This window comes from Meles meles, chromosome 8 (genome assembly GCF_922984935.1).
Source record: "Meles meles chromosome 8, mMelMel3.1 paternal haplotype, whole genome shotgun sequence".
NCBI classification, from domain to species: Eukaryota; Metazoa; Chordata; class Mammalia; order Carnivora; family Mustelidae; genus Meles; species Meles meles.
This window is the reverse complement of record NC_060073.1, coordinates 3,144,376-3,168,188: the sequence shown is the minus strand read 5'-3', so window position 1 is coordinate 3,168,188 and position 23,813 is coordinate 3,144,376. Positions and strand designations below refer to the sequence as shown.

The window sequence follows — 23,813 nt, the reverse complement described above, 5'->3', positions numbered from 1 at the left end:
CACGGGCAGAGGGAGAGCGTAGCGTCGCCGGGAGGAGAGGCTGGGAGCCCAGGGAGGAAGACGGAGCCCACGGCAAGAGGCCGGACTCGGCGGGCTCTGCGGTGAGCCTGACAGCAGGAGAGGCGTCTGGGCGCCCTGAGAGCCAGCGCTGGTCCAGAGCCTGCAGCCGCACGGTCCCACCAGAGCCCACGGGACCCTCTTCACCGCAGCTGGCTCCCGTTCAGTCCTGGAGCTGCCAGGCGGCTTCTCGGTGGTGAAATGCGCCTCATTTTAGTTTTCTTTTCAGAAATCATAATAGCGATCTTGACTGACACACCGTGGATTGTATTTCAGGTGAAATGCTGTATTTCTGTTACTGCTTATCGTACCATAGGAATACTCAGTCTTGGTTCTCTGGGAAGGGAAATCTGTAGAAACTGCTTAACAGTGGTCTGATCTGAATGTTGCTATGTTTGAACTGTAGACAAATGTTTTAAAGTAACTTGGGTAGTTGCCACTTGGCGCTGTGAAATTTAATATTGAAACTAGGCCTTTTGCTCCTGGAACCATGCTAGGAAAATTCTGTCCCTGAGATTTTGCTGATGTGTTTTATTTCACGTCCTTACACTTCCTGTAATGAAAGCAGTAAGATTTGTGGCCGTGCCCTCTGGCTGTCCCGCCCCACTGCTCGCAGAAATGTGTGTTTCACATAGATCAGAAGGAGCCTGAGCTGGCCCGTTCCTCTGTTTCCTGCATTTACTTTGCCACTCTCAGGAGGTGTGCTCAAGTACGCGGCCACGTACCTGGCACGCACTGTGTGTGCGCGTGTGTGTGCGTGTGCAGGCTTCTCTGGAGTGGAGATGTTGCGGTTGATGGATTTGGTTCTGCGCTGTCATAGCTTCCGCTGAGTGTCGAAGAGTGGGTCGTTGTCCGTACTGTTGTCACGCATGGCAAGTTCTAGAATGTACAGTAGACGCTTGAACAACACGGTTTTGAATTGTGCAGGTCCACTGATAGGCAGACTTTTTTTAAATGCAGCGTAGCACTATCCGTGTGTTTTCTTTCCTTTTTTTATTTTGAAGGTATTATTTATTTGACAGAGAGAGACAGCGTGAGAGGGAGCACAAGCAGGGGGAGTGGGAGAGGGAGAAGCAGGCTTCCCGCCGACCAGGGAGCCCGATGTGGGGCTCAGTCCCAGGACCCCGGGATCATGACCTGAGTCAAAGGCAGAGGCCTAATGACTGAGCCACCCAGGCACCCCTGTAGATATATTTTCTTTATTGATTCTTAACCTTTTCTTTAGCTTAGTTTACTAGAGAATGCCACCTACAACAGACATGACACATAAAATACGTGCTAGCTGTTTATGTCGTTGCTGGGCTTCTGGGCAGCTGTAGGCTGGGAGGAGTTGTTAGGGAGCAGTTACCCGCGGGTTTTCGAGAGTGGTGCCGTGCGGGCTGGCGGAGCCGTGGCGGGAGGGCAGGGCCCGTGGGCCCGCATCTGAGGTGCCGGAGTGGCGAGGGTGCCGGGCTCTGAATGATGAGGCACGACGCCTGTTGTCATGCGGTGTCGCTGAGCAAAGCCTCACACGCGTCTTGGTAGGCAAGGTGACTTTACTGTCGTGTTTATGTCTGAAAACGCATGTCCTCTGCCCCAGGTTACGTGACTTCTCTCATACTTGCCCCTGCTCCCCATAGAAGTGAGCAGATTTCTAAATGTCCTTCTCCTGTGACTCTCATTGTAAGGTTGGGCTGCGTTCTGCCTCAGTTTACTGGGAGAGCAGGCGTTTGGAAAATCAGTGTGGGTCTAGAGTTTGGCCCCTCAGGGAAATGTGGTCACACTAAGTGTCCCCTTGCACCACGTGGCCTGGTGGATCGGTGGTGGGCACGGGGCGCCTCCTGTCTTCCTCCGCGGAGGGGGCAGGCCCCCCTTCCCCCCCGGCTGGGCTCCCAGGCTGTACACGGAGGAGGACACAGCAGCAGCAGGGAAGGCGGCGTCGGAAAGCTTAGGAAGGAACTGACATTAGAAGCCAGCCGAGCCTTCTCCCTGCTCCAGGGGACTGGCTCGGAAGCGGGCGTCTTTAGCAGAGTCTGGTGCAGAGAAGCGCCGGTCACTCCAGAGTCCCGCCGCCGCCAATGTTGTGTTCGAGGCTCCGGAACTCAGGGCGGAAGAGTTTCACGTTCTGGGAAATTGACGTGTATAAGTCCCTCGTTTCCTTCCAGGAGACTCTTACCGATCATGCTCATCCTTGTAGCTGCGGTAACGGAGGAGAACACCAGCTGCTTCTGCTGCTTAGCAGAGCGGCCGTCTGGGTAAACGGGCATGTCCGCAGGGTCCACATGGCCACTGAATTTACAGCGGCCACAAAGGACGGAGATGGGCGGTGTGCGGTAGGCCGTTCTCGGTGGTCCGTGAAAGAAGCGCAGCTCCTACGGCCGGCAGGGCAGGGGTGTGCCTGCTCACCGAGGTGTGTGGCAGGGCCTTAGTGGAGCTGGCCCGGGCGTCCTGGGCTTGCCCTTCCCGGCGGCACGGCGTCTGGCGGCTCCGTGTCCTCCTCGCGCAGGTGGGAGGCCTGCTTCACGTGGTGGGGGAGCAGTCACCCCTGCGAGAAGGCAGGGACGCAAGTGTTCCGCCTGGGTCCGGTTGGAGTTTAGTCTTCTGGGCTGTGCAGTGATGGGGAGGCCTGGCCCAGCCACCCGGCAGGAGCCGCACCTTCTTGCTGGCCTCTGCGTCCCTTTGCTGCAGGGTCCTGTCTGCCCTGCCTCGTCGCAGTCTCAGCAAGACCATGGGGCTGAGCTCGAAGCACGTCTGTACTAGAAAGGGCTTTGCCTGCACAAATGGCCGCTGCCAGGACGAAGGTGCCGGCAGGGTCAGAGTCATGTGCGCCAACCTCCAGCTCATGGGATTCACGGACCGTTTTTAACCCTATAGTCCTTGTTGACAATGAATATCTATTTCTGATTTTTTTTTTCCGAAAGAGGCTCCACGTCCAATGTGGGGCTTGAAGTCACCTGAGATCAGGAGTTGCACACTCCACCCGCTACCTATCCACGACTGACCTATCCACGTGCTCCGAGTATCTGTTTCGTAGTAAAAGACAAAGTGTGGCCGAGTGCCCCGGTGCGGCCGCTGTCCCGTGGGTTTGGTGAGCGGGCAGGCATCTGAAAGGGCTCCTGCCGGTCGGCCAAGGACCTGCTTGTGTTGCTTGTAGGGCTCCCTCGGCTTCTGGAAGCGTCACGTAAAATACAGCCACGGTCTGTGAGGATTTGTCCTTAGCACACGGAAGGAAATCAGCATTGAACTGAGCACCTGTTGACTGGCCCAGCCCCGGGGGCCTGCGTCTCCTCTTCTTTCCTGAGTAGCTGTGCTCATTCTAATGAGAAAAGTTTGCCGTTCCCCAGCCCCCACCCACACACCCCTGCAGTGCTATTAAGATTTGTTGCCTTCTGGGACCCCTGGCTGGCTCAGTCAGTGGAGCCGTGACTCTTGATCTCTGGGTGGTGAGTTCCAGCGAGCCCCACGCTGGGCACACAGCTTACTTGAAAGAAAGGGGAAAAAAAAAAAGATCTGTTGCGTTCTCTGGTGTGATCATTCCTGCGGAATCACAGTAGCTGTTACTCCACGGAGACCCGCGGTTGACTGAGGGAACACGGACTTGAGACTTTATGCGAAATGTTTTGATTTTACATGGATTTCACAGTCTCAGGGAAAGTTTAATGCTTCTTAATATATCAAAGAGCCCGTCTGTATCTTCACAGTTCACTGATGTGGACTGCAGAAATTATTAAAGGAAAATAACACTGAAAACAGCCTAGGGGCTGAAAGTGCCTCCGGCTGAGCAGGCACGCGGGGTAAACTGCCCCAGGCCGGCCCCACCTCCTCTGCAAGGCTTTTCGTTTTTAGAAGAATCTGTGTCTTTCGGAAAACCTTGAAAGTACACAACACAAGGAAAGTTAAGATAAGATTGGGAAAGATTGCGGTGTTGCCTCTTACATAACTAGGTTATCAGTAGACAGCCCTCTGTAAAGATGCGAGGAAGGGCACGGCCCGTTTTGGGGCTGTAGAACAGGGCCAACAGGATGTCTCCGGTGCTGCGGGGACTGGGGGGCGGGGGGAGGGACACGTGGCTCCTGACGCTCCCGGTGTCTCTCGGTCTGCCCTGTATGTGCCGGTACACGTGCCCGGGATTTCAGCTTTCTGGGTACAAAGGCTGCGGGCGAAACCCCAGGGTGTCCCGGCGCCTTAACCTACAAGCACCCGGTGAGCCTAAACAGCAGGGTAGACCGGAAGCCGCCGGCACCTGCCCGTTCCCACGAGACTCTGTGATGCTGTCCCTGTCGAGCCCTTGTCCCTCCCAGGGAGTCCTGGGCTCGGACCCGGCTGCAGCTTCCTCTCCTACCCAGTTTTCCTCGTTATTCAGGTATTCCCTTGATTGTCTTCCCTTGGACCCCAGGGCCACTGGCAGGAAGTCTTCCGTTCCGCCGGAAGGTGGCCCGAGGATACTTGCAGAGGCGTCCGCGGCGCAGCGGGTGTGTGCACGCTGAGTCCTTCATGCCGGATCTCTTGTCGTTCGCAGGCACGAATTGCTCGAGGAAGCCCGGAGACAGGGTTTGCCTTTCGCACAGTGGGATGGACCGACCGTGGTGGTTTGGCTGGAGGTACGGCTTCCCTTTAATCCGGGGTGGAGCCCTTTCCCTGCGTGACCGGGCGCCCTGCCCTGCCTGACCTTGCGGCCCCAACGCGTCTCGCCTCCAGCTGTGGGTCGGGATGCCCGCCTGGTACGTGGCCGCCTGCCGAGCCAACGTGAAGAGCGGCGCCATCATGTCCGCGCTGTCGGACACGGAGATCCAGCGGGAGATCGGCATCAGCAACCCGCTGCACCGGCTCAAGCTGCGGCTGGCCATCCAGGAGATCATGTCCCTGACCAGTCCGTCAGCCCCTCCCACCTCGAGAACGGTATGTGTCTGTGGACGGGGCGGCCCCGCTGTTTCTGTGGCGTCTCCAGCTCCGACAGACGGACCCCGTGTTCGGACTTAAAGGCTTAGCATTCCCCAAACACGGCGATTTCTAACGGGTGACGGGTGGGGGGCTCGCGGTCCTTCACGGAACGTTCCCACAGCGCTTGGCTGCGTGCTTTCCGATACAGAAATAGGAGTTTTTAAAAGCATAGGAGAGTAACTATCTCTAATTTAATATAAATTGACCAAAAGTGAAGGGGAGAGAGCTTCCATTCCTCACGTGCCCTGCGACCTGCGTTTTACCGGCCGCTCAGGGAACCGTGGGTGCAGGGGCCCCGGGCTGGCCGCAGCCGGTGACTGTGCAGGCGCGCGCCGAGCCTTGTCTGCTCCCGCGCTCCTGCTCCCTGCGGGAAGCCCGCGAGCGTCCTGCGGAGGGTCGTCCTCGTGGCGTGGGCAGCACTCCTCTAGCGAAACCCGACGGCTGCTGGGGCACAGAGCAGCCACCCCCGTCTGTGAAGTGCGGGTTCTCCACGTCCGCTGGGAAGAGCCTCACGGACGGACTCCGCGTAGCAGCGTAGCGCCCGATTCGGGCTGGCGCTCACCTTGCACCGGAAGGGGCTGCAGCTGGCAGGTTTTCTCTTGGCTCTTAGGGGTCGAGTCAGAATGAACTGTCTGTGCCCCTCCCTGAGGCCCCGAGAGCTTCGTGCCAGGAATGCTCTGTCCCAGCATCTGACCGGGTCCCCATGGCCGCTTGTTTCCAGTTAGAGTGCCCTTTCTAGAAACGAAGGTGTACGGGGGTTTTCCCGTAGTCTTTATGAACTGCCCAGTGAAGGCCGCTGCTCACGAAGGAGTCAGTGCGCAGGGATGACGAGTCCCCTCAGGCAGGGGACCGCACCTTGAGACGGGGTACAGCCTGCTGGGGGGGGCCTGGCGGCCAGTGCGGCACTTTTACGGGCCTCAGGTCTGCTGTGGCGCTTCACTGGGGCCGGTATTTTGGCTCCTTGAAGTCCTGGGCCTCCCGATGCCTCCCGGTTCCCCAGATGAAGTGGTCCCGTCCACGTGGCCCGGTTTGCAGAGCTCCTGCTGGGGATGGTTGTCCCACAGTCCAAAGCTAGACCTGGAGACCAGGCTCTCAGCTGTGCTTTGGGCAAGACGGTGGCCGTACCGAGTGAGACGGAGTTGAGAATGCCCAATTTTCAGAAGTGCGGAGTGTACCGTTGCCATAGTTGACGCGCCTCAGGCGGGAGGCAGGCCAGACAAAGCTCGGGGAACAGGAGGCTGTTCTTGGGTCGCTGACGACACAGTGTCGGTGCGGTGTGGTTAGTCTTCACGGACGGGGCGAGCTTGTTGTAACGCTCTGTCATGTTCCACGCGGGCATCTAAGAGGAGAAGGTGACAAGAATGGCCTTGGCCTCCACCTGCTCCTCTTACCTGCCTGAGGCTGACCTGTCTGCCACCTTTCCTCTTTGTCCCTGCTTCCCTTGCCCTGGATGTGGTTGGTCACTGGGGTCACCCTAGACCACGGGAAATGTCTGGTTAACGCATGAAGAGATGGAAACGCTCACAGCCACGCCACAAACGGTCAGTCACAGCCCCGAACTCGCCCTCCCCTCAGTGCTCCCCACCTAAGAACAGCACGGTTCTTGGCTTTTCCTGGGGAAACAAAACTGTCATTTCACGTTAAATTGTTCCGATAAGTATTTCCACTAGGTATTAGTTAAATGTGTGAAATGGAATTCTATTTTAGATTTTTTTTCAGGAACTTAAAATTAGTAGACTCACTCTCTTTAGATGTAATTCCTGTCCCCTTTAAGGAGAGACCTCAGTTTGGTGCTTGGTCTTCATGTTCTGGCCCTAGTTTTCTCCTTATATGGAGGTGCTTGCCGGGGAAAATTGGCTCTTTGCATGAGAAATTGGAATTGTTGGTTTTGCATGAGTTTTGCATGAGTTTTGCATGATGCTTTGATTTTTTTTTTTAACTTTTTCTCTCGCGTCACTCCGCACCTTCCCTACAGCGTCGATGTGTCTGCGTGACTGAGCTCACCAATACTAACAGTTCTGTTCTTTTGCATTCCTAACCTCGTAACACCAGGAGGATGAGGAGGGAAGCTGGGCTCAGGTTGGAGACTCTCTATAATATCCTCTTCACTATATGTACCGCAGCAAAAGAGCTGGAGTGTGAAAGCTTGTAATTGACTTTTCTTGACATTTTTAACATCTTAATTTGTGCGGAATATTGTTGATGCCTTAGAAGCGTTAGTCAGAGCGAAGCATAGGTTTAAAGAGTACGTCTCATGGACAAATTTGAACCTTTCCCGTGTAGCACCGTGGTGGTTCACTCTGTAACCCAGATGACTTCGTTTAGCACGCGGCTCGCGGACGGGGTGCCGCGGCTTCGGCAGCCCCTGGGATGCGTGCCCAGCATGAGACTTGGCGTGGGGACTGTCCCCGCCTGTCTGTGTCTCAGGGCACTGCTCTGGGCTGTCCTGCTGCTGTGCTGGTCGAGAGGCTGTCTCACTCGTGGGATTCTCAGAAATCAAGCCTCTCTCTGCAAAACGTGCATTCGGATTTTCAGCTTTCTGGTTCTTCCGCTCACATAAAGCTCTGTCGCGACTCTCCGGCAGCCCTGATCCGAGACAGCTTGAGTTAAAGCAGTGGTTCCCTGCCTGGGATTCTAGCGCTGTTGCTGCCCGACTGGCTGTTCCGTCCCAGCGCCACATCGGAGGCTGCGAGGGCGCGGCTGGGCGGTTCTTCCCAGGGCTCTTAAACTAATGGCATCATGTTCGAGGATCTCAAAAGGATACTGGTATATCTGAAAAAAATCAAATTAACCCTAAATCTGAATTTTCCTCATTTCCAGTTGGTGGTTGAAACACCTGTTTTCCTCTAGCTGTGCTCCTAAAGTCAAGCCGATGTTACTTTTTTAAAAAGCAAAAGAGGAGAGTGGCTGTCATACTCCGCGCGCTCCCTCTCCAGCCACTTGAGTCGGGCGCTCTGTGCCGCTACCCTGATGAGTGTCCTCATTAATCATTTGGCCCGCTCAGACGTCCCTTCATGGGGCCAGCAGTGACCATGAGTGAATTAAAAAGGGTGCATTTCGTAATTGCTTAAACGTCGTTGTTTTTCGTTAGAAGGACTTTGACAGCACCTCGGTATGCGATTCTCTGTACTGGGGCATGACTTGTGAGTTAAACCAGCTGAACGTTTGCTCTTTGCAGTGGAAACGTAAGCAAGGATGGGCCATGCCAGTGACGCCAGAATTAGCCAGCGTCAGTCTTCAGCGTAAACAAGGACGGTTTCCGCTCCATCCCTCATCTAGATGGGAGGAGAACGAAGAGGCGTCCTGGGTGCACCTGCCACCTGCTGCCAAGGGCAGAAGTCGTACAGTGTGCCCTCTGCATGCTGTTACATAGTCACCAGCTCCAAAGCCCAGGGGCAGTTTGAGATGCCCTTGGCACCCAGGGCAGGAAAACACGCAAGGTGTGGTCAAGTCATCGATGCCTTCACTTAGCACGTAGCATCAATGTGCTGTCTGTGCGAAACTGAGCTGCTTGCTGGTGACAGCTGCTATCGTCCCTCACGTTTTACAGAGGTTACAAAGCTGACCTGTATCCGTGGTCATGTCAGGGCTGGAAAAAACAGAGCCTGTGCAGGGACAGTCTCCTGAGCCCAGGTGGCCCCTGACCATGAGAGAGATCCTGTCGTGCTTCTTCAGCACACGTGGCGGCAGCCGGGAGGTGCGGGTCGCCCTGGCTTTGAGCCTGGTTCCCCTGGGAGCTCGTGTCATGGACCACTGAAGTGGAGCTAGAGGAATGAGTGAACCACGTTAAAGAGGGCTCTGCTCCCATGGAATTGTCTGTTGAGAAATTTCTTTGCATTTTTGTGTCCAATTAGGAATACGTAAACAGAGGCAAGAAAGCAGTGAGTAGTATTCACACTCTAAAACTCAGGTCTGAAAAAACATGACACTGTGACAGTTTTCCAAAAATGTTTACTGTTTTTCTCACTCATGGTTATTTAGAGAAAGTAGTGAAACAGGTTTTTCCCTACTGAATTTGAGCATTCCTGTTGTAATTTGACTGGTTTCTTTTAGCTTGTTTGGGGTAAATAATAGATTAGAGGCTGTATTTTCAAGCCAGGACACCATGGTAGTTGAGAGTTACCATTTCCAAGGATCCCGTAAGGCACTACAGAATTGTGACTGTCACTTAGTCTTCTAGGACTGAAGAACACCCAGTACCTTTGTCTGATGTTTATGCGGATACTTACGACGTGTCAGTTTCTTTTTCCTGGCACAAATCTTGCACATACCCTGTTCCACTTATTCCAAAGGATTTCATGAGTCTCGATCACAGTATAAATAGTTTTTTAAAATCTCCATTTCTGGCTCATTTCTAGTATTTAGAAATACAGTTCACTTTCATATATTGACCTTGTATCCTGCAACTTGGTTAAGCTCATTTTAGTTCAGATAGCTGCTCTGTGTTTTTCCTTTTTTTTTTTTTTAAGATTTTATTTATTTATCTGACAGAGATCACAAGTAGGCAGAGAGAGGGGAGGAAGCAGGCTCCCCACTGAGCAGAGAGCCCAATGCGGGGCTTGATCCCAGGACCCTGAGATCATGACCCGAGCTGAAGGCAGAGGCTTAACCCACTGAGCCACCCAGGCGCTCCTGCTCTGTATTTTTCTAATACTGCTCATCAAGTCATCTGCAAAGACAGTTTTATTTCTTTTCCAACCCATATGCTTTTGATTTCTCTTTCTTGCCTTATCACAGTGGCCGAGAGTTCTAGTACAGTGTTGAGTGAAAGTGGTGGGGGTAGACATCCTTAATTTTGTTCCTGAATGTAGGGAAGATGCATTCACTCTTTCACCACTGAGTACTGGCAGCTCTGGGTTTTTGTGGAAGCCTTTGTCAAGTTGAGGCAGTTGTCGTCTGAGCCTGGGTTGCAGAGGTTTCCGTGAATGAGTGATGATTTGATCGCACACCTTTCTCACGTTTCTGTGGTTCTTCATGTTAGTCCTTTGATACAGTGAATTTCTCTGATTTTTTTCAAATATTGGCCCAACTTATGTTCCTGGGATAAACCCCACTTGTCATGATATCTTATTCTTTTAATTTATTACTGATTTGTTTTGCTAACATTTTGTTAAGAAACATTTGCATCTATGTCTGTGAGGGATATTTATTGGTCTGTAGTTTTCTTGAAATGTGTCTGGTGTGTTTTGGTGTCAGGATAATGCCGCTCTTATAGAATGAGTTAGATATTCCTTCTTCTTCATGTTTTTGTAATAGTTTGTGTAATTGGTAGTTTTTTCATAAACGTTTGGTAGAGTTCACCAGTGAAGGCATTTAGAGTAGAGATTGAGTGTATGGGCATCGTGTGTGCATGTGTGTGTGTGTGTGTGTGTGTGTGTGTGTGTGTGTGTGTGGTCTGTAGCTGCAAGTTCAAGTTCAGGTACGGGTCACCTGTTTCTTACTGAGTGGCTTTCATAGATATGCCTTTCATGAAATTTGCCTGTTTTATCCAGGTTTCTTATAGCTGTCCACAGTTTTCCCATATTACCATTTCAGTGTCTATAGGGTCTGTACTGATGCCCCCTCTTTCATTCTTGATGTTGGTGGTTTATATCTTTCTTCTCAATCACTCTCAGTGATTTTAGGAAGATCCAGGTTTTACCTCCATCATTTTATATACACCCAGTGTGGGGCTTGAACTCACAACCCTGACATCAAGTCGCATACTCCACTGACCAAGGCCAACCAGGTGTTCCTTGCATGTTCACTTTCATTTTATTTTCCCATTTCCCTTGTGATTTCTTCTTTTGACACATGGGTTATTTGGAAGTGTGCTAATTCCAAATATTTGGGAATTTTCTAGATGTCTTTTTATTATGGATTTCTAATGTAATTCACTTGAGGTCAGGGGAAATATACTTGGTATGATTTCAGTCTCTCTGAATATGTGGAGATTGTTCTCTGTTGGAGAATGTTCTTTGTATGCTGCTGTTGGGTGGAACGGTCTGTCACGTTGGTTGGGTTAGGTGATGCTGCTGCTGCTTCCGGGCTTCTCTGTCTGCATGAGCCAGTCATTTGGCTCAGGGTCTCAGTTACCAAATTAGGTGGTGAGATGGGGAGGGCGTCTCCTGACTCTCTCTCCTCTCAGCCTTACCATGTTCCTCTCTTCTTTCAATCTGTGTTTTAATTCACTCTTTTAAAGTTGATTTTGAAATTAACCTATTTTATTAAAGAAATACAGAAAGCAAAGTGTTAAAAATAAAATGAAAAGCAGCCAGAGAGATTTTTACTGAGTAGACTTGGATTGATCCTTCAAACTTGTTCATGAGCCGTGATCGTTCTTTGTCCTTGTATCATTATACATGAAGACTAGCTCAGAGAGACAGCATGTAACTAGTCACCATTTTATTGTACTCTGGTCAATATGTTAAATTCATTAGCACAAGTCATAGACTTTTCAGAGTATAATTTCTTTTGTACAAAATGTCACTAACAATTCAAGAGTCAATAGGAGATCAAGTTACTCTGAAATTATAAAAACAATGTTACCACTTCAGCCTTTGAGAATCGAACAGATTGGAAATCCAGTTTAAAGATTATTTGAATGACCCTTATGACCTCCTCCGGGGCTTTTCTTCTGAAATGATGTGCTTAATTATTGCAACCAGACCCTGGCCTACGGGGACATGAACCACGAGTGGATCGGCAATGAGTGGCTGCCCAGCCTGGGCCTGGCACAGTACCGCAGCTACTTCATGGAGTGCCTGGTGGACGCGCGCATGCTGGACCACCTGACCAAGAAGGACCTGCGGGGGCAGCTGAAGATGGTGGACAGCCTCCACAGGTGCGCCCGCGGGGAGGCCTGCCCGTTAGCTCCGGGAGCTCGCGCCCTGCCACGGCTTACTTTTTTTTTTCCCCCAATAGAAACAGTTTCCAGTGTGGAATCATGTGCCTGCGGAGATTAAATTATGACCGAAAGGAACTGGAGAAGAAAAGAGAAGAAAGCCAGAATGAAATAAAAGGCTAGTATATCGTGTGTCGTGGATGTGGGGTACTGCTGCTTCCCACGGTGCTAACAGCCTGGTGACTGTCTATTTAAAAACAAAAACGAAAAATAAGTTAAAAAATTACAAGGGGCACCCAGCCGGCTCTGTCAGTGGAGCGTGCGACTCTTGATCTTGGGGTTGTGCGTTCCAGCCCCACGATGGATGTAGAGATTACTCAAAAACAAAACTTTAAAAAGAGATGAAAAATAAACAAAATAAGCAATTTAAAAAGGTAAGGAAACGCTTTAAGCGGAGAAGGCTAGTCCGGCATCATTACAGAGAAAGGAGGGAAGACGGGGCGCCTCTGAGACCGTCCGCTGTGCCGTTTGCCTTGTGCTCACCTCAGTCTGGAAGGTCGGGGTCTCAAAGGGAGCATTTTTCCTGTGACCTCAGACCTCTCCCGTTGCGAGGACACACGTCGTCCTCCGTCCAGAACTGCTGCCCCGTGCGGCCAGATAGCAGCAGAGCAGAGGCGAACGGGCCCGTGCTGCGTGCTGCTCGGTGGACGCGTGACGAACACTGCTGTCTAGCCAGGGCCCGAGGCGCCCAGAAGAGAAGGACAGCGTGGCTCTGCTCCCGTGGCTGAGGGAGCAGCGTGGGGTTCCCGTGGCAGTCAGGCCCTAAAGACGGGATGGAGAGCATCTTATTGGGGCCGGGTGTGGGCAGAGGCATTTCTGGTAGAAGGGGTGTTAGGGCACAAGGGTGCTCGGCTGGGAGGCGGCGGGTGCTCTCCTCTGCTGGGGAGCTACCCACCCAGGGCACCTCTCGGTGAGCAGTGTAGTAGTTTGCTTGGAAATAAGGTAGTAACGAGTAAGCTCCCACGTAAAGGCTCCCCAAATTTTCAGTATAAAGGAATCACTAAGAATGGTAATAGCAGGTGAGCCGTGTTGACCAGCTCTAAGCACGTAGGTTGATTTACCTAATCCTTACTGCCGCAGTCCCTGTAAGTGCGGTTTCGTCCATGTCTTTACTAAGACAGAAATTAAAGACAATGATATGGTTGGGGAGGTGGCCTCTTGGAAGGCCAGTCTAGCCACGATTGAGTTACTGCGAATCACAGGAAAAACATTTAGCTAACGTTTGTAATCTATCTGTGTGTGTATCTGTGTGTGTTGTATCTGTGAGTGTGTGTCTGTGAGTGTGTGTATCTGTGTGTGTATCTGTGAGTGTGTGTATCTGTGAGTGTGTATCTGTGTGTGTATATCTTGTGTGTGTGTATCTGTGTGTGTATCTGTGTGTGTGTATCTGTGTGTGTATCCATGTGTGTGTGTATCTGTCTGTGAGTGTGTATCTGTGTGTGTCTGTGTGTGTGTGTGTCTGTGTGTATATCTAGAAAAGGAGGTGGGCGATGAGATATGTTTCATTTGTCTTGTATTTCCATCGTAAATCTTTCCGCAGTTGACGGAAGCGGTCTCTGAAAGGAACTGGTGATCTTCTGGGTGTATTTTTCACAGGGTGGCTATTTTTCGATCTCTGCTAGAGCAAAACTGATAGTTTATTACGTTGCATAAATATAAGATCTTCCCCCACAGTTTCTAATATGCCGGAGAATATCTTCCAGGTTCTCTGTTTTTAAAATGCAACAATTAAAAAGTCTTTGATATTATGAGGGGTTTGTGTCGAATTCACAAGCTGCCCAGCCACAGTGCCCGCAGCCCGCGCCTCTGATGGCAGGACAATACTTCAGAAGATCCGAGGTCTGTAGGGCAAGCACGTGCCTACATAGTGGGCGTTCGGATTCCTGGTATGTCCCGTTGGTTTCCGGAGACTGGGCCCCCGTCGCTTTCTATTCCCTAGAAACTCGGTGTGGGTAGTAAGTTCCTTGCCCCCAGGTGGAGTCAGAGTGAGTTTCCGTTGGTCGGTCTCCACCGGACAAGCCACAGGCCAGGACGGCAGCGTGCGAGTGCAGCAGAGGTCCTCCGTGCGCCCACCTGGCCGTGCCCCGGGTCCCGTGTGGCTTGCGTTTCGTGTCAGGAGCCGGAGGCTTGGGACCTGCGGGGGTGTCTTGATCGTGTGTTGCCGGGCGGATGCGGGAAAAGAGGTTCCTGCGGCGCCTGGAGCGTGTTTTCACTCGCCTGCAGATGTGCTGGTTTGGAGCAACGATCGAGTGATTCGCTGGATCCTGTCGATCGGCCTTAAAGAATACGCCAACAACCTCATCGAGAGCGGCGTCCACGGCGCGCTCATGGCCTTGGACGAGACCTTCGATGCCAATGCCCTGGCGCTCCTGCTGCAGATCCCCACACAGAACACGCAGGTGACGCGGCTGCACCCACACCCTGCCCTCCAGCCACCACCTCGCTCCACCTTGGAGCCAACCCCCCCACCCCAGCCCTGCCCGTCCTCTCTCCCCCTGCCTCTCTCCCCCGGCTGAGGAGAGGGACACTCTCAGTTGAGTATGCCGCCGGACGGAGGTCTCGGGAACTTTCTCATTTCCCTGTGTCCTCCTTTTTGACCCATGGGCTCACTGGAGAATCAGGAATGTTTCTGTTTGTCTACAGAACGTTGTACTTGCCCAGTCCCTCAGCCTCCCCACCAGCAGCAGCCCTCACGGCATACTTGTTACCTGGTGGCCCAGGAGCCCGCGGATGCCCACCTCCCAGGGCCCGTAAATGACTCCCCATTAAAACCGCTGACTTAAAGTACACTGCGTGGTTCCAGGCCTTCAGCCCTTGAGTTATTGTTGGTGTCTTTTTTAAATTCTCTGTTTAAAAGCAGCCGTGATACGCGGACATCCTCCAGATGAGACTGATGGGAGTTGGGGGCGTTGTTCTGTTATGATTTCAGGCTCGCGCTGTCTTGGAGAGAGAGTTTAACAACCTTCTGGTCATGGGGACTGACAGAAGGTTCGATGAAGTAAGTTTTCAGCCTAATGACTTTTAAATGTGCATTAAATGTAAACTTCATATTTGGGGGAGCCCTTCCGGCTCAGCTCGGTCGAGCGTGGGCCTCTTGATCTCAGGGTTGTGGGCTTAAGCCCCACGTTGGGTGCAGAGATAACCTAAAAGTAAAATCTGTAAAGGTAAAGAAACCAATGTAAATTCGCGTATTTGTAGGAGCCAGGTGGTCTGGGTGACTCTTCCAAATGTGGACATGGTTTTACTTTACAAGTTTTGCTCTTAAATTTAACAAATGAGCTAATATGAAAGCAGTATTTTCACTAAGATGGGGAGGTGTTTTTTTTCATTTTTGCTATTTAACTTTTGATACCCTTCAGAAATGTTTTCCACATCAGAAAGCATTGGTTGCAGTCTAGGAAGGGAGTCTGAGCTGTGTTTTGGGGCAGCTGGATACCTCACCCATCCAGGGCCCCTTGCGCTCTGGTGGAAGGTTTCAGAAGTTTATTTGGAAACACAGGACACGTTCATGTCATACGAGACCACGACTCGTGTGCTCCCCCACGACATGTTACTGTCTTCATCGCTGTGCGAACACTTGAGTGTGGTGGGAACAGAACACCTGACCCGCTGGCCTGTCCCAGCCTGAGGACTGGTTTTTTCTTTTTTAAAGATTTTATTTATTCATTTGACAGGCAGAGAGCACAAGCAGGCAGAGAGGCAGGCAGAGGGAGAGGGAGAAGCAGGCTCCCCGCTGAGCAGAGAGCCCGATGCGGGACTTGATCCCAGGACCCTGAGATCATGACCTGAGCCGAAGGCAGAGGCTTTAACCCACTGAGCCACCCAGGTGCCCCCTGAGGACTGTTTTGAAGACAAAAATGTCGTATCTTTCCGAGCTAGAAGTTGATCTTTGCAGGAGAAGGAGCGACACGTGGCAGATAGGCACACGCCCAGGAGGCTCGGGACTGTCCCGATTTGTGCCCAGCTGGGGTCCCAGCATGAGGGTGGCCCTGCTCCCTTTCGCTCCCTGAAGTTCCCAGTCCGGGCACAAAGTCCGGTGGTTATCAAGAATGGGGTTAGAGACACGTGAACAAAAATGCGGTGACAAGGACATTTTAAAGGGGTGGTGACTTTACTGCGTATTTTGTCCTTTAAAAGCAGTCCTGCTTTCTGCCCTTTAATTTACCAGGACGACGATAAAAGCTTTAGGAGGGCACCTTCCTGGAGGAAAAAGTTTAGACCAAAGGACGTTCGTGGCTTAGCTGCTGGGTCAGCAGAGACTCTCCCCGCAAACTTCCGGGTCACTTCTCTGTCCTCGCCCTCTGTGCAGCCAAAGAAGATGCAGCTGGACGGTACGTGAGGCCCCGCGCTGCCCCGGCCACGGCCGGCAGCACGAGCAGCTTTCTGGCGGGGGCACTCACCGCGGTCCGAGCCGGGAGTTTGGGGGCGTGTGGCTGCGGTTGCGTGCAAGCTCAGGGAAGGCTTTCTGGAAAGTGCTTTCCTTGGGGCTGTATGTGGGCCGCAAGAGCAGAACTCGCAGCCTTCTGCACAGGCAGAGCGTACACGTGCTCTGGAATTGACCCTCACGGCTGGGTAGAAGTTCAGACACAGACACGTTTTCCGATCTCACCTGGCTGAACAGTAGCACGTTCTCCCGAGTGATGAACCGAGCAGCGCGTGTCCTCAGAGCGTGGGACCAACGTCCGCACGCGCAGAGACGTGTACGTGCGGCCTGGGGGGCTCTGCCTGGAGCGGCAGGAGCTTTCCCACCGCGTCCTTCACCCCCGGGACTTGTCTCTGCGCGGGAGGAGTGACTGAGTCAGTTGTCATCCGCTCCGTCTCCACCTCCGTCCCTGCTCGCACTTGTCCGGGTCCTGACACGTTGTAAGAGGCGGCGGCGCAGGGAGCGGGGACCCGGGAGGTCCTCACAGAGCACGGCCGGTGCTGTCGGTACTCATCACACGTGATGACCCCGGACGGCCCCTCTGCTAGTGAGGACTTGGCTGTGGCCTGCGGAGGGACCGTCCGCTCTGACCCTGTCCCACTCAGTGACAGGATGGAGGCCCAGACTCTCCGGCCTGGGCTGGAATCGGGCTCTGCCCTGTGCGAGGCGCATGAGCTTGAGCCCTGTGCCTCAGTGTCCCCATCTGCAGAGTGGTGGTTGCACCAGCATCTTCCTCACTGATGGCTTGTGGCAGCGAGTCCTTCACAGGAAGCGGTTGGCAAGTGTCCGGCGTGCCCCGACCCGTGAGCCCGTGGGACGGGCAGCCGCGCGCTCCCGCTCGGCGGACGGGCTAGGCAACTGCAGGGAAGGGCGCAGGTGTAGACGCACAGCCTGGTGTCCCGGTTCCCGTGCCCCTCGCCCTGCCTGTGCCGAGGGCTGCGAGTTCTGCTCTCGCTGCCCACGCACAGCCCCGAGGAAGGCAATTTCCAGAAAGCCTTCCCTGAGCTTTGAGTGAGGGAGGCTTGCCAGGCGGCGTTTTCATTTAAAACACTGCATCTCTTGGCCAGGCTTCAGCAACATGGTAACGAGGGGAAACCCAGCCTTCTGAAAAAAACAGCATTTTTCTTCAAGAAGCCTGTGGGTGATTTCTCTAGGTTTTAGTGGTCACTTAGCCTTCGGCTTCTGGGGCGGGCGGCCTGCTCACGGCCTCGCTTCACAAACTGCACCTGGCTTGTTAGAAACATTAGCGACGTCTGGCTCGCAGCTCAGCTGAAGGAAACGTGAGCCTAGAGAAAGGCGCAGGGAGCATAGCCCTGGGAGGGGACCCTCACCCGCATAGCCACGGAGGCATTACTCGGGTCCCGTGGGCGTCGTGGCTTCTGAAACGCAGGGTGCATGGGGCCCGGCGCCCCAGCTCCCTGCACGTGCTTCCCAGCCCCGGGGCGGCCGTCGGCGACGGGGCTCCCAGGCCGCCTGTGGGAGGCGGGACTGGGGCTGGGGACTGCTCGCAGCCCACAGCCGAGTCCCTCGGGGGCTCTTGATAGCACAGAGCGCCTGAGGCGTGCCCGCAGCTGCCGTGGCCGCAGGAAGGGGTGTTGGGCTTCGGTTTCCTGAGCGCGGTCCCGCACCTGCTGCCTGGAGGGCAAGGCCGTCCTCAGACAGACGGCCAGAGCGGGCCTCGGGACGGGCTCTGGGCAGCCCGCAGCGGCCTGGGAATGCTCAGCTTGCTGCCGGGCTGTTCACCTCCCACTCTCCCTGCACAGATGGATACTTAGGGCTGAAAGAAAAGTCTATAAATCTGGAGGCTTAAGGAGAGACGGAGTCACCGTGTTCACGATGGTTACTAATGCAGAGGAGTGTGGCGGAATGGCTCCTGTCACCTGCGGCCCCGGGGACCCCCGGCTGCTCGGCGGAGGGGGGGACAAGGCCACTCGGTGACTCAGTTCCCCTCCTCCGGCTCCTCCAGTCCCGCTCGGAGGTCCCCTGGGAGCCCCTCTGTAGGCATTGCTGTGGACGTGAATGTGCGTGTGCGTGTGTGTGTGCCGCTCGGAGACTAACCGCATGCTGTGTTTGCACGCCTCCCCTCGTGGCCGTCGGAGCAGGCGGCGTGTCGGGACCGCAGAGGCTGGATTCCGCCACGGTCAGGACTTACTCCTGCTGACGCCTCCTGCGGGTGAGTAGCCGGGAGAGGCGGCCCCGGGAGCTCAGGGCCCCGCGCAGGAGTGTGCACATGAGCCCCTGTGCCCCCCGTGCGTGCCACGCACACAGGCCGCCGTGTCCTGGGTCCACGAGAGAGACAGGGTGTCTCACTCCTGTCCTTGCTGGCTCCCGTGTCCGCTCCTGTCTTCCAGGGGGTGCGGAGCGGGGAGAGGCAGGACAGCACAGGAGAGGGAACCTGGCCCTCAGCGGGCTGTCCCCAGCAGGTCTCTGGCACCTGGGTGGCTGCCTGCACCTGCCGTCACCCCCCAGGCCGCCGCCACCAGCCCCCTGTAGACACACGGTCCTGAGTGAAACGCCCCAAGTTTGAAGCTTCGTGAGGCAGCCCCACCGTGCGGTGCCGAGAGCCTCTCCACTGAGAGACTGGGTTTGCTTTAAAGACTGGTTTGAGAGCGCGGGAGTGTGTGTGCACACTCGTGTGAGCGGTGGGGGAGGGGCTGCCTGCTCGAGGCTCTCCCCACCTCCGCGCTGTGCATGGAGCCTGATGTGGAGCTCGATCTCACGACCCCGAGGGCCCGATCTGAGCCCAAACCAAGAGTCAGACGCCCCACCGACTGAGCCCCCCCCCCGGCACCCTAAGAGGCTGGTCTAAAAAAAACACAAAAAAACAACAAGCCAAGTGCATTGCCCTGAGAGGGGCTGAGTTTGTGGATTGAGATTTCCTGTGCAGGCCCAGGAGCCGGGCCTCCTGCCCCTGCTCTGGGGGCCTTTGCGGGGGGGGGGGGGGGCTTTGTTTGCTCTCTCTTGGGTTTCCTCCCTCAGCCAGGAGATGTGGATGCTGGGGGCTCCCTGCTGGCTCAGTCTGAGGGGCGTGTGGCTCTGGGTCTCAGGCTCGAGTTCGAGCCCCACGTTGGGTGTAGAGTTACTTAAAATCTTTTCAAAATTTTGTTTTTTCAACCTTTTTTAAAATTGGTAACTTAGACGTAAGCCAAAATGGATTCTCATTGACAAGCAAAAAGCTCGATGTTTTCTCTGACTTCTCAGAGGGGCTGCAGCCCCAGTGCAGGAGGGGAGACCCGCTGGGACCTGCCCCGCCCGGAAGCCGCTGCTCACGTGGCTCGTCTTAAGGCTGATTCTTTCCCCGAAACAAATCACACGTTACACGTTAATAATGATAAAAAGGCTGATTCTTTTGTCTGTTTTATTTTCCAGTTTACCCGCACTACTTCTACAGATGATCGTGCAGAGTCTGAATCCAACCAAGACTGCATTTTAAAGTTCAATGGAATCTTTAATCTGTTAATACTTGTTATATGGACCGTGAGATATTTTATTACAGAGTTTTTAATTAGCGAAAAATTCATGAATACCATAGAGAAAATATTTTAGAATTTAATGTTTCTTATATTTATGTAAACTTATGACTTCATTTACATAGTTACTGACTTTTTCATGTATATCCAGGCTATAAATATCTTTCAAATCAATTCTTTTATCTAATTTTAGTCTTTCAGATGAATGTACTGTAATGCTTGTATGTATAAACCCCAAGAACCAACCTACGGCCTTTGTACATTGTGCATTTATTGTGATGACCACTGCTTAAGTTGTTGTTGATAAACCCGGACAGAGGATTTCTCCACGCGTGTGAAGTCACCAGGACACGACGTGTGCTGTCAGAGGAACCGGCTGCACTGCGGTCCTTTTCAAAGAAGCAGACCCGATTGCAAGCAGCAACTGTTGTATTTTATTGACTGACCTTAACTCTGCTTTTTCTAGCAAGAAATGCTTTATTCCACAGCCTGAACAGATTTAAACTAACTGGTGTTAAATACCAGCTTCTGAAAATTTGGACTGCAAAGATTATCGGAACACTATGGGAATCTAAGGACCCCTGGACTCTTTCTAGCCTCGCCCCCCGGGGGGGCTGGGGCGAGCTGAGGACCCTGAGGGCCTGGGTGGGGGGGCCCTGGGCGCCCTCCTGGTGTGGAACTCGCTGGCGAGGACTCTCAGAGGACCAATCAGGAAGCACTGCCCCCCCCAGCTGGGTGCCCGTAGGGGAGGAGGGCGCCATCCTGGAAATAATGTTGTGCAACTCTAACAAGGCCTTACTGTTCTTTTGTAAATCATCTTTTTACATTTGTTTATAAACATGTGTAGAGAATGGACCGAGCCGGACATTTGTAGACTTTGATGAGATAGCCCTTTTGGATCGTTTAAGGAGCAAATGTAACTCTTCCTTTCTCCTCGGCATAGTAAAAAGCCAGCAAGAAATGTGTCCGATCACGGTGCGTTATTTATTATGCCGCTGGTAGAGCTGGAAACGGCATGTCTTTCTGCATTTGGTTTCTGCTCTTCATTTACTCGTACAATTCACTGTTACCGCTCTGTTTTTCTATTAATCTTTTGTGAACTTCCTGACTATGTAACAAAGTCTGTACAGTCTACTTTTGAGCTATTTTTATCACAGTATTATTTATTGCCGTCTTTCAATACAGTTCTGAAGCGTTTTCCACTGCCAATAAAGAATACTGAGAACCAGCTGCCCGGCGTCGCCGACTCACTGCACAGCGTCCCCGTGCGGGCCCGCGGTGGTGGGGGGGGGGGGCGGTGTCTAGTGTGCAGAGCAGCTCGGACACCCAAACAGCCCAGGGGTGCATGTGCAGGCCCGGGCTGTCACCCAGAGGGGGACCCGGTGTTTGTGCCCTGGGTCCTGGAGGCCCAGAAATGCACATCTCCCTGGCCCTGAGTGCGTGTGCAAGCGTGCATGCGTGCGCACCACTGTGCCTCACCTCCGGCCGCCGTCTGCCTGGGCTTTCCTCTCCCGCTGCTGTCCTCACGGAACCAGACACGGTGCCCAGGGCTGCGTCCCTCCACTTCTCGTGGCCCCGGGAACCCGCGCGGCTGCTTCTTGGAGACAGTCCGCGCGGCGCAGGGCAGAGGGGGAGGGGGCGGTTTGGGCTAGCCGACTCTGACGGTCCCCCCTCCCCACGCCAGAGACCAGACCCCCATTGGAGTGGGCGGGGTGGGTACACTACCCACCGTGCGCCCCGCATGGCGGGCCCTGCGAAGGTGGCTTGGTTCTCCCCGTCCTGCTCGGCTGTCCCTGCAGAGCGGACGGGTGGCTGCTCTGAGCAAGCCTTGTCTCCCTTCTGTGCGTGAATCTGGCCGTTCCCGGTTCGGTCAGGGCACAGCCGGGTTCTCCTGTGTCCTGTGTCCCAGTTAGAACTGGGCGGGCTGATCTTACGGAATTCAGGGGAAGCCTCGTTCTCTCCATTTCCTAGTTGGCAGTGGTAAGCGTGAGACCTGGAACGGTGCCGCGCCTCCTTGTGCCTTTAATCTCACATTCCCCGGGCGCCTGGGTGGCTCAGTGGGCTAAAGCCTCTGCCTTCGGCTCAGGTCATGATCTCAAAGCCCTGGGATCGAGCCCCGCATCGGGCTCTCTGCTCAGCGGGGAGCCTGCTTCCTCCTCTCTCTCTGCCTGCCTCTCTGCCTACTTGTGATCTCTGTCAAATAAAATAAAATTTAAAAAAATCTCACATTCCCTTGTTGCTGACCACAGCCAGGCAATCCTTGGGCATCTGAAAGTTTCTGGAAACAAACCCAACTCATCACAGATTCATTAAGCTGCTGGTGTTAAGTTTTCACTTGCCGATTCCATTTATGCCTAAAGAGCAAACATCCGTTGAGAAAGAGACGGAGCCGTAAGCAGGTGTCTGGGACGTTCTGCGGCTCTGAGAAGGCCCGCTGGCTGCCCCTCTGGGGTCTGCGCTTCCCACACTGATGTCCCAGGGCGCGGCCGTCATCCCTTGGCCCCACGTGCTCCCACTGAGCTCCTCCCGCCGCTGCCCTCCCCACTGCTGTGCCTCAGCTCTCCTTCCTGTTTCGCATCGTGTGTTCTGAAGCACCGTGGGTTTGGGTTCTAGTCCCCACGTCGTGCTAACTCTGTCCCGTGTGCAGGTGGACGGGGCTCTCCAGCTCCGCGCCGGCCTCCCGGCCTCTCGTACCTTCTGCCTCCCGTAAGAGCACCTGTCAGGGGCCCTCCCTGGGGGTCCCGGATGGGCTCAAGCTCCCTCACGTAGCTGCATCGACAAAGATCCCTTTTCCAGATGAAGCCCCATTCACAGGTTCCGGAGGCCTGGACAGAGGAGATCTGCTGGGGGGCCCACCGGTCAGCCCGCCTCCCTGCGGGACATTTCTGACGGCGACATCGGGGTAGGGAGGACTGACCCCAAGCTCCCAGCGAACAGGACTGTCTCCCGGTGCCGAGAGCAGGGAGTTGCTGAGCCGAGATTTGGGGAGGGAGCAGCCCAGGGTCTGGCCGGAGGAGAGCAGAGGACACAAAATCATGAAGGGGCACCTCAGGCACGAACACGGATTTACTTGTGGTTGACCTTGAACTTGAGTGTGCCGAGTGTCGCCTGGCCACAGAGTGGTGACGGCCGGGCTAGGGGCCTGGGGGGATTCTCTGCTCTAGTAAAAAGCTATTCCAAGAACCCCCTGGAGGTTATTGTGGAGGGCCTGCTCTGGGCAGCCACTTGGAGGTGCCGGGGAGACCCTGACCACAGCTAACAGTCCTGCCCGCTGGTGGGAGGAGGCGGCACCCGCCTGGACGCCCGGGGTCCTGCAGTGGGGGCTGCGGGTGGCAGACACATGCGGGGGCACCGGACGGATTTCGGGGTGCGCCAGTGCAGATGGAGCTGTGCACGGCTGTCCTGACTTCCCCCACGCGCCCGCTGTCCCGCGGCCGGGCCCGAGGGGGGCCCATCTCGCATTATTTTCAATGGGTCTCGCCGGCCCTCTTCGGAGGAAGCCGACAGAACACAGTTCTCTCCTCGCCACGAGGGGCGGCCGCCGGCCCGCGGCTTCCTGGCTTCAGCGCCACAGCCCAGGATGCTCTCCTAAACTTAAACAAAAACAATTTTTAATTAAAAGTGAATTAATTTGAATTTTTTTAATTGAACAAAAGCGGCGTCGCCAGGGACTTGTGACATCACGCAAGCTACAGGGCTGAAGAGATTTGAGTCATCCGTTCTCCATCACCCCATCTTCTGTTCAATTTTTAATTTTATTGTTTTTTTTTAAAAGATTTTATTTATTTGACAGAGATCACAAGTAGGCAGAGAGGCAGGCAGAGAGAGAGGAGGAAGCAGGCTCCCCGCCGAGCAGAGAGCCCGATGTGGGGCTCAATCCCAGAACCCTGGGATCATGACCTGAGCCGAAGGCAGAGGCTTTAACCCACTGAGCCACCCAGGCGCCCCATCTTTGTTGTTTTTTTTTTAAGAAAAAAAAAAAAAATTTTTTTTGGACAGAGAGCACAAGCAGGGGGAAGGGCCGAGTCGGGAGGCCGACACAGGATGTTGGGATCCTGCC

At 54.0% G+C, this 23,813-nt stretch overlaps 1 protein-coding gene across 7 annotated transcripts in view; it reads left to right on the top strand.

The window, feature by feature from the left end:
- The window catches only part of PPFIA1 (PTPRF interacting protein alpha 1), a 75,757-nt gene extending 54,774 nt beyond the window's left edge, over window positions 1-20,983 (top strand). For 3 of the 7 annotated variants that reach the window (XM_046014594.1, XM_046014593.1, XM_046014591.1), the window contains 11 exons: window positions 4,556-4,637; window positions 4,735-4,935; window positions 6,456-6,518; window positions 7,030-7,056; window positions 11,625-11,800; window positions 11,881-11,978; window positions 14,084-14,259; window positions 14,790-14,858; window positions 16,029-16,191; window positions 18,386-18,456; window positions 19,653-20,983. In XM_046014594.1, coding sequence (XP_045870550.1) covers window positions 4,556-4,637; window positions 4,735-4,935; window positions 6,456-6,518; window positions 7,030-7,056; window positions 11,625-11,800; window positions 11,881-11,978; window positions 14,084-14,259; window positions 14,790-14,858; window positions 16,029-16,191; window positions 18,386-18,444 — 1,114 coding nt within the window. In that variant the 3' untranslated portion in view covers window positions 18,445-18,456; window positions 19,653-20,983. The remainder of the gene's footprint in view (window positions 1-4,555; window positions 4,638-4,734; window positions 4,936-6,455; window positions 6,519-7,029; window positions 7,057-11,624; window positions 11,801-11,880; window positions 11,979-14,083; window positions 14,260-14,789; window positions 14,859-16,028; window positions 16,192-18,385; window positions 18,457-19,652) is intronic. The other 4 variants (XM_046014597.1, XM_046014592.1, XM_046014596.1 and 1 more) reach the window with 2 other exon arrangements.
- The last annotated feature ends 2,830 nt before the right edge of the window (window positions 20,984-23,813 follow it).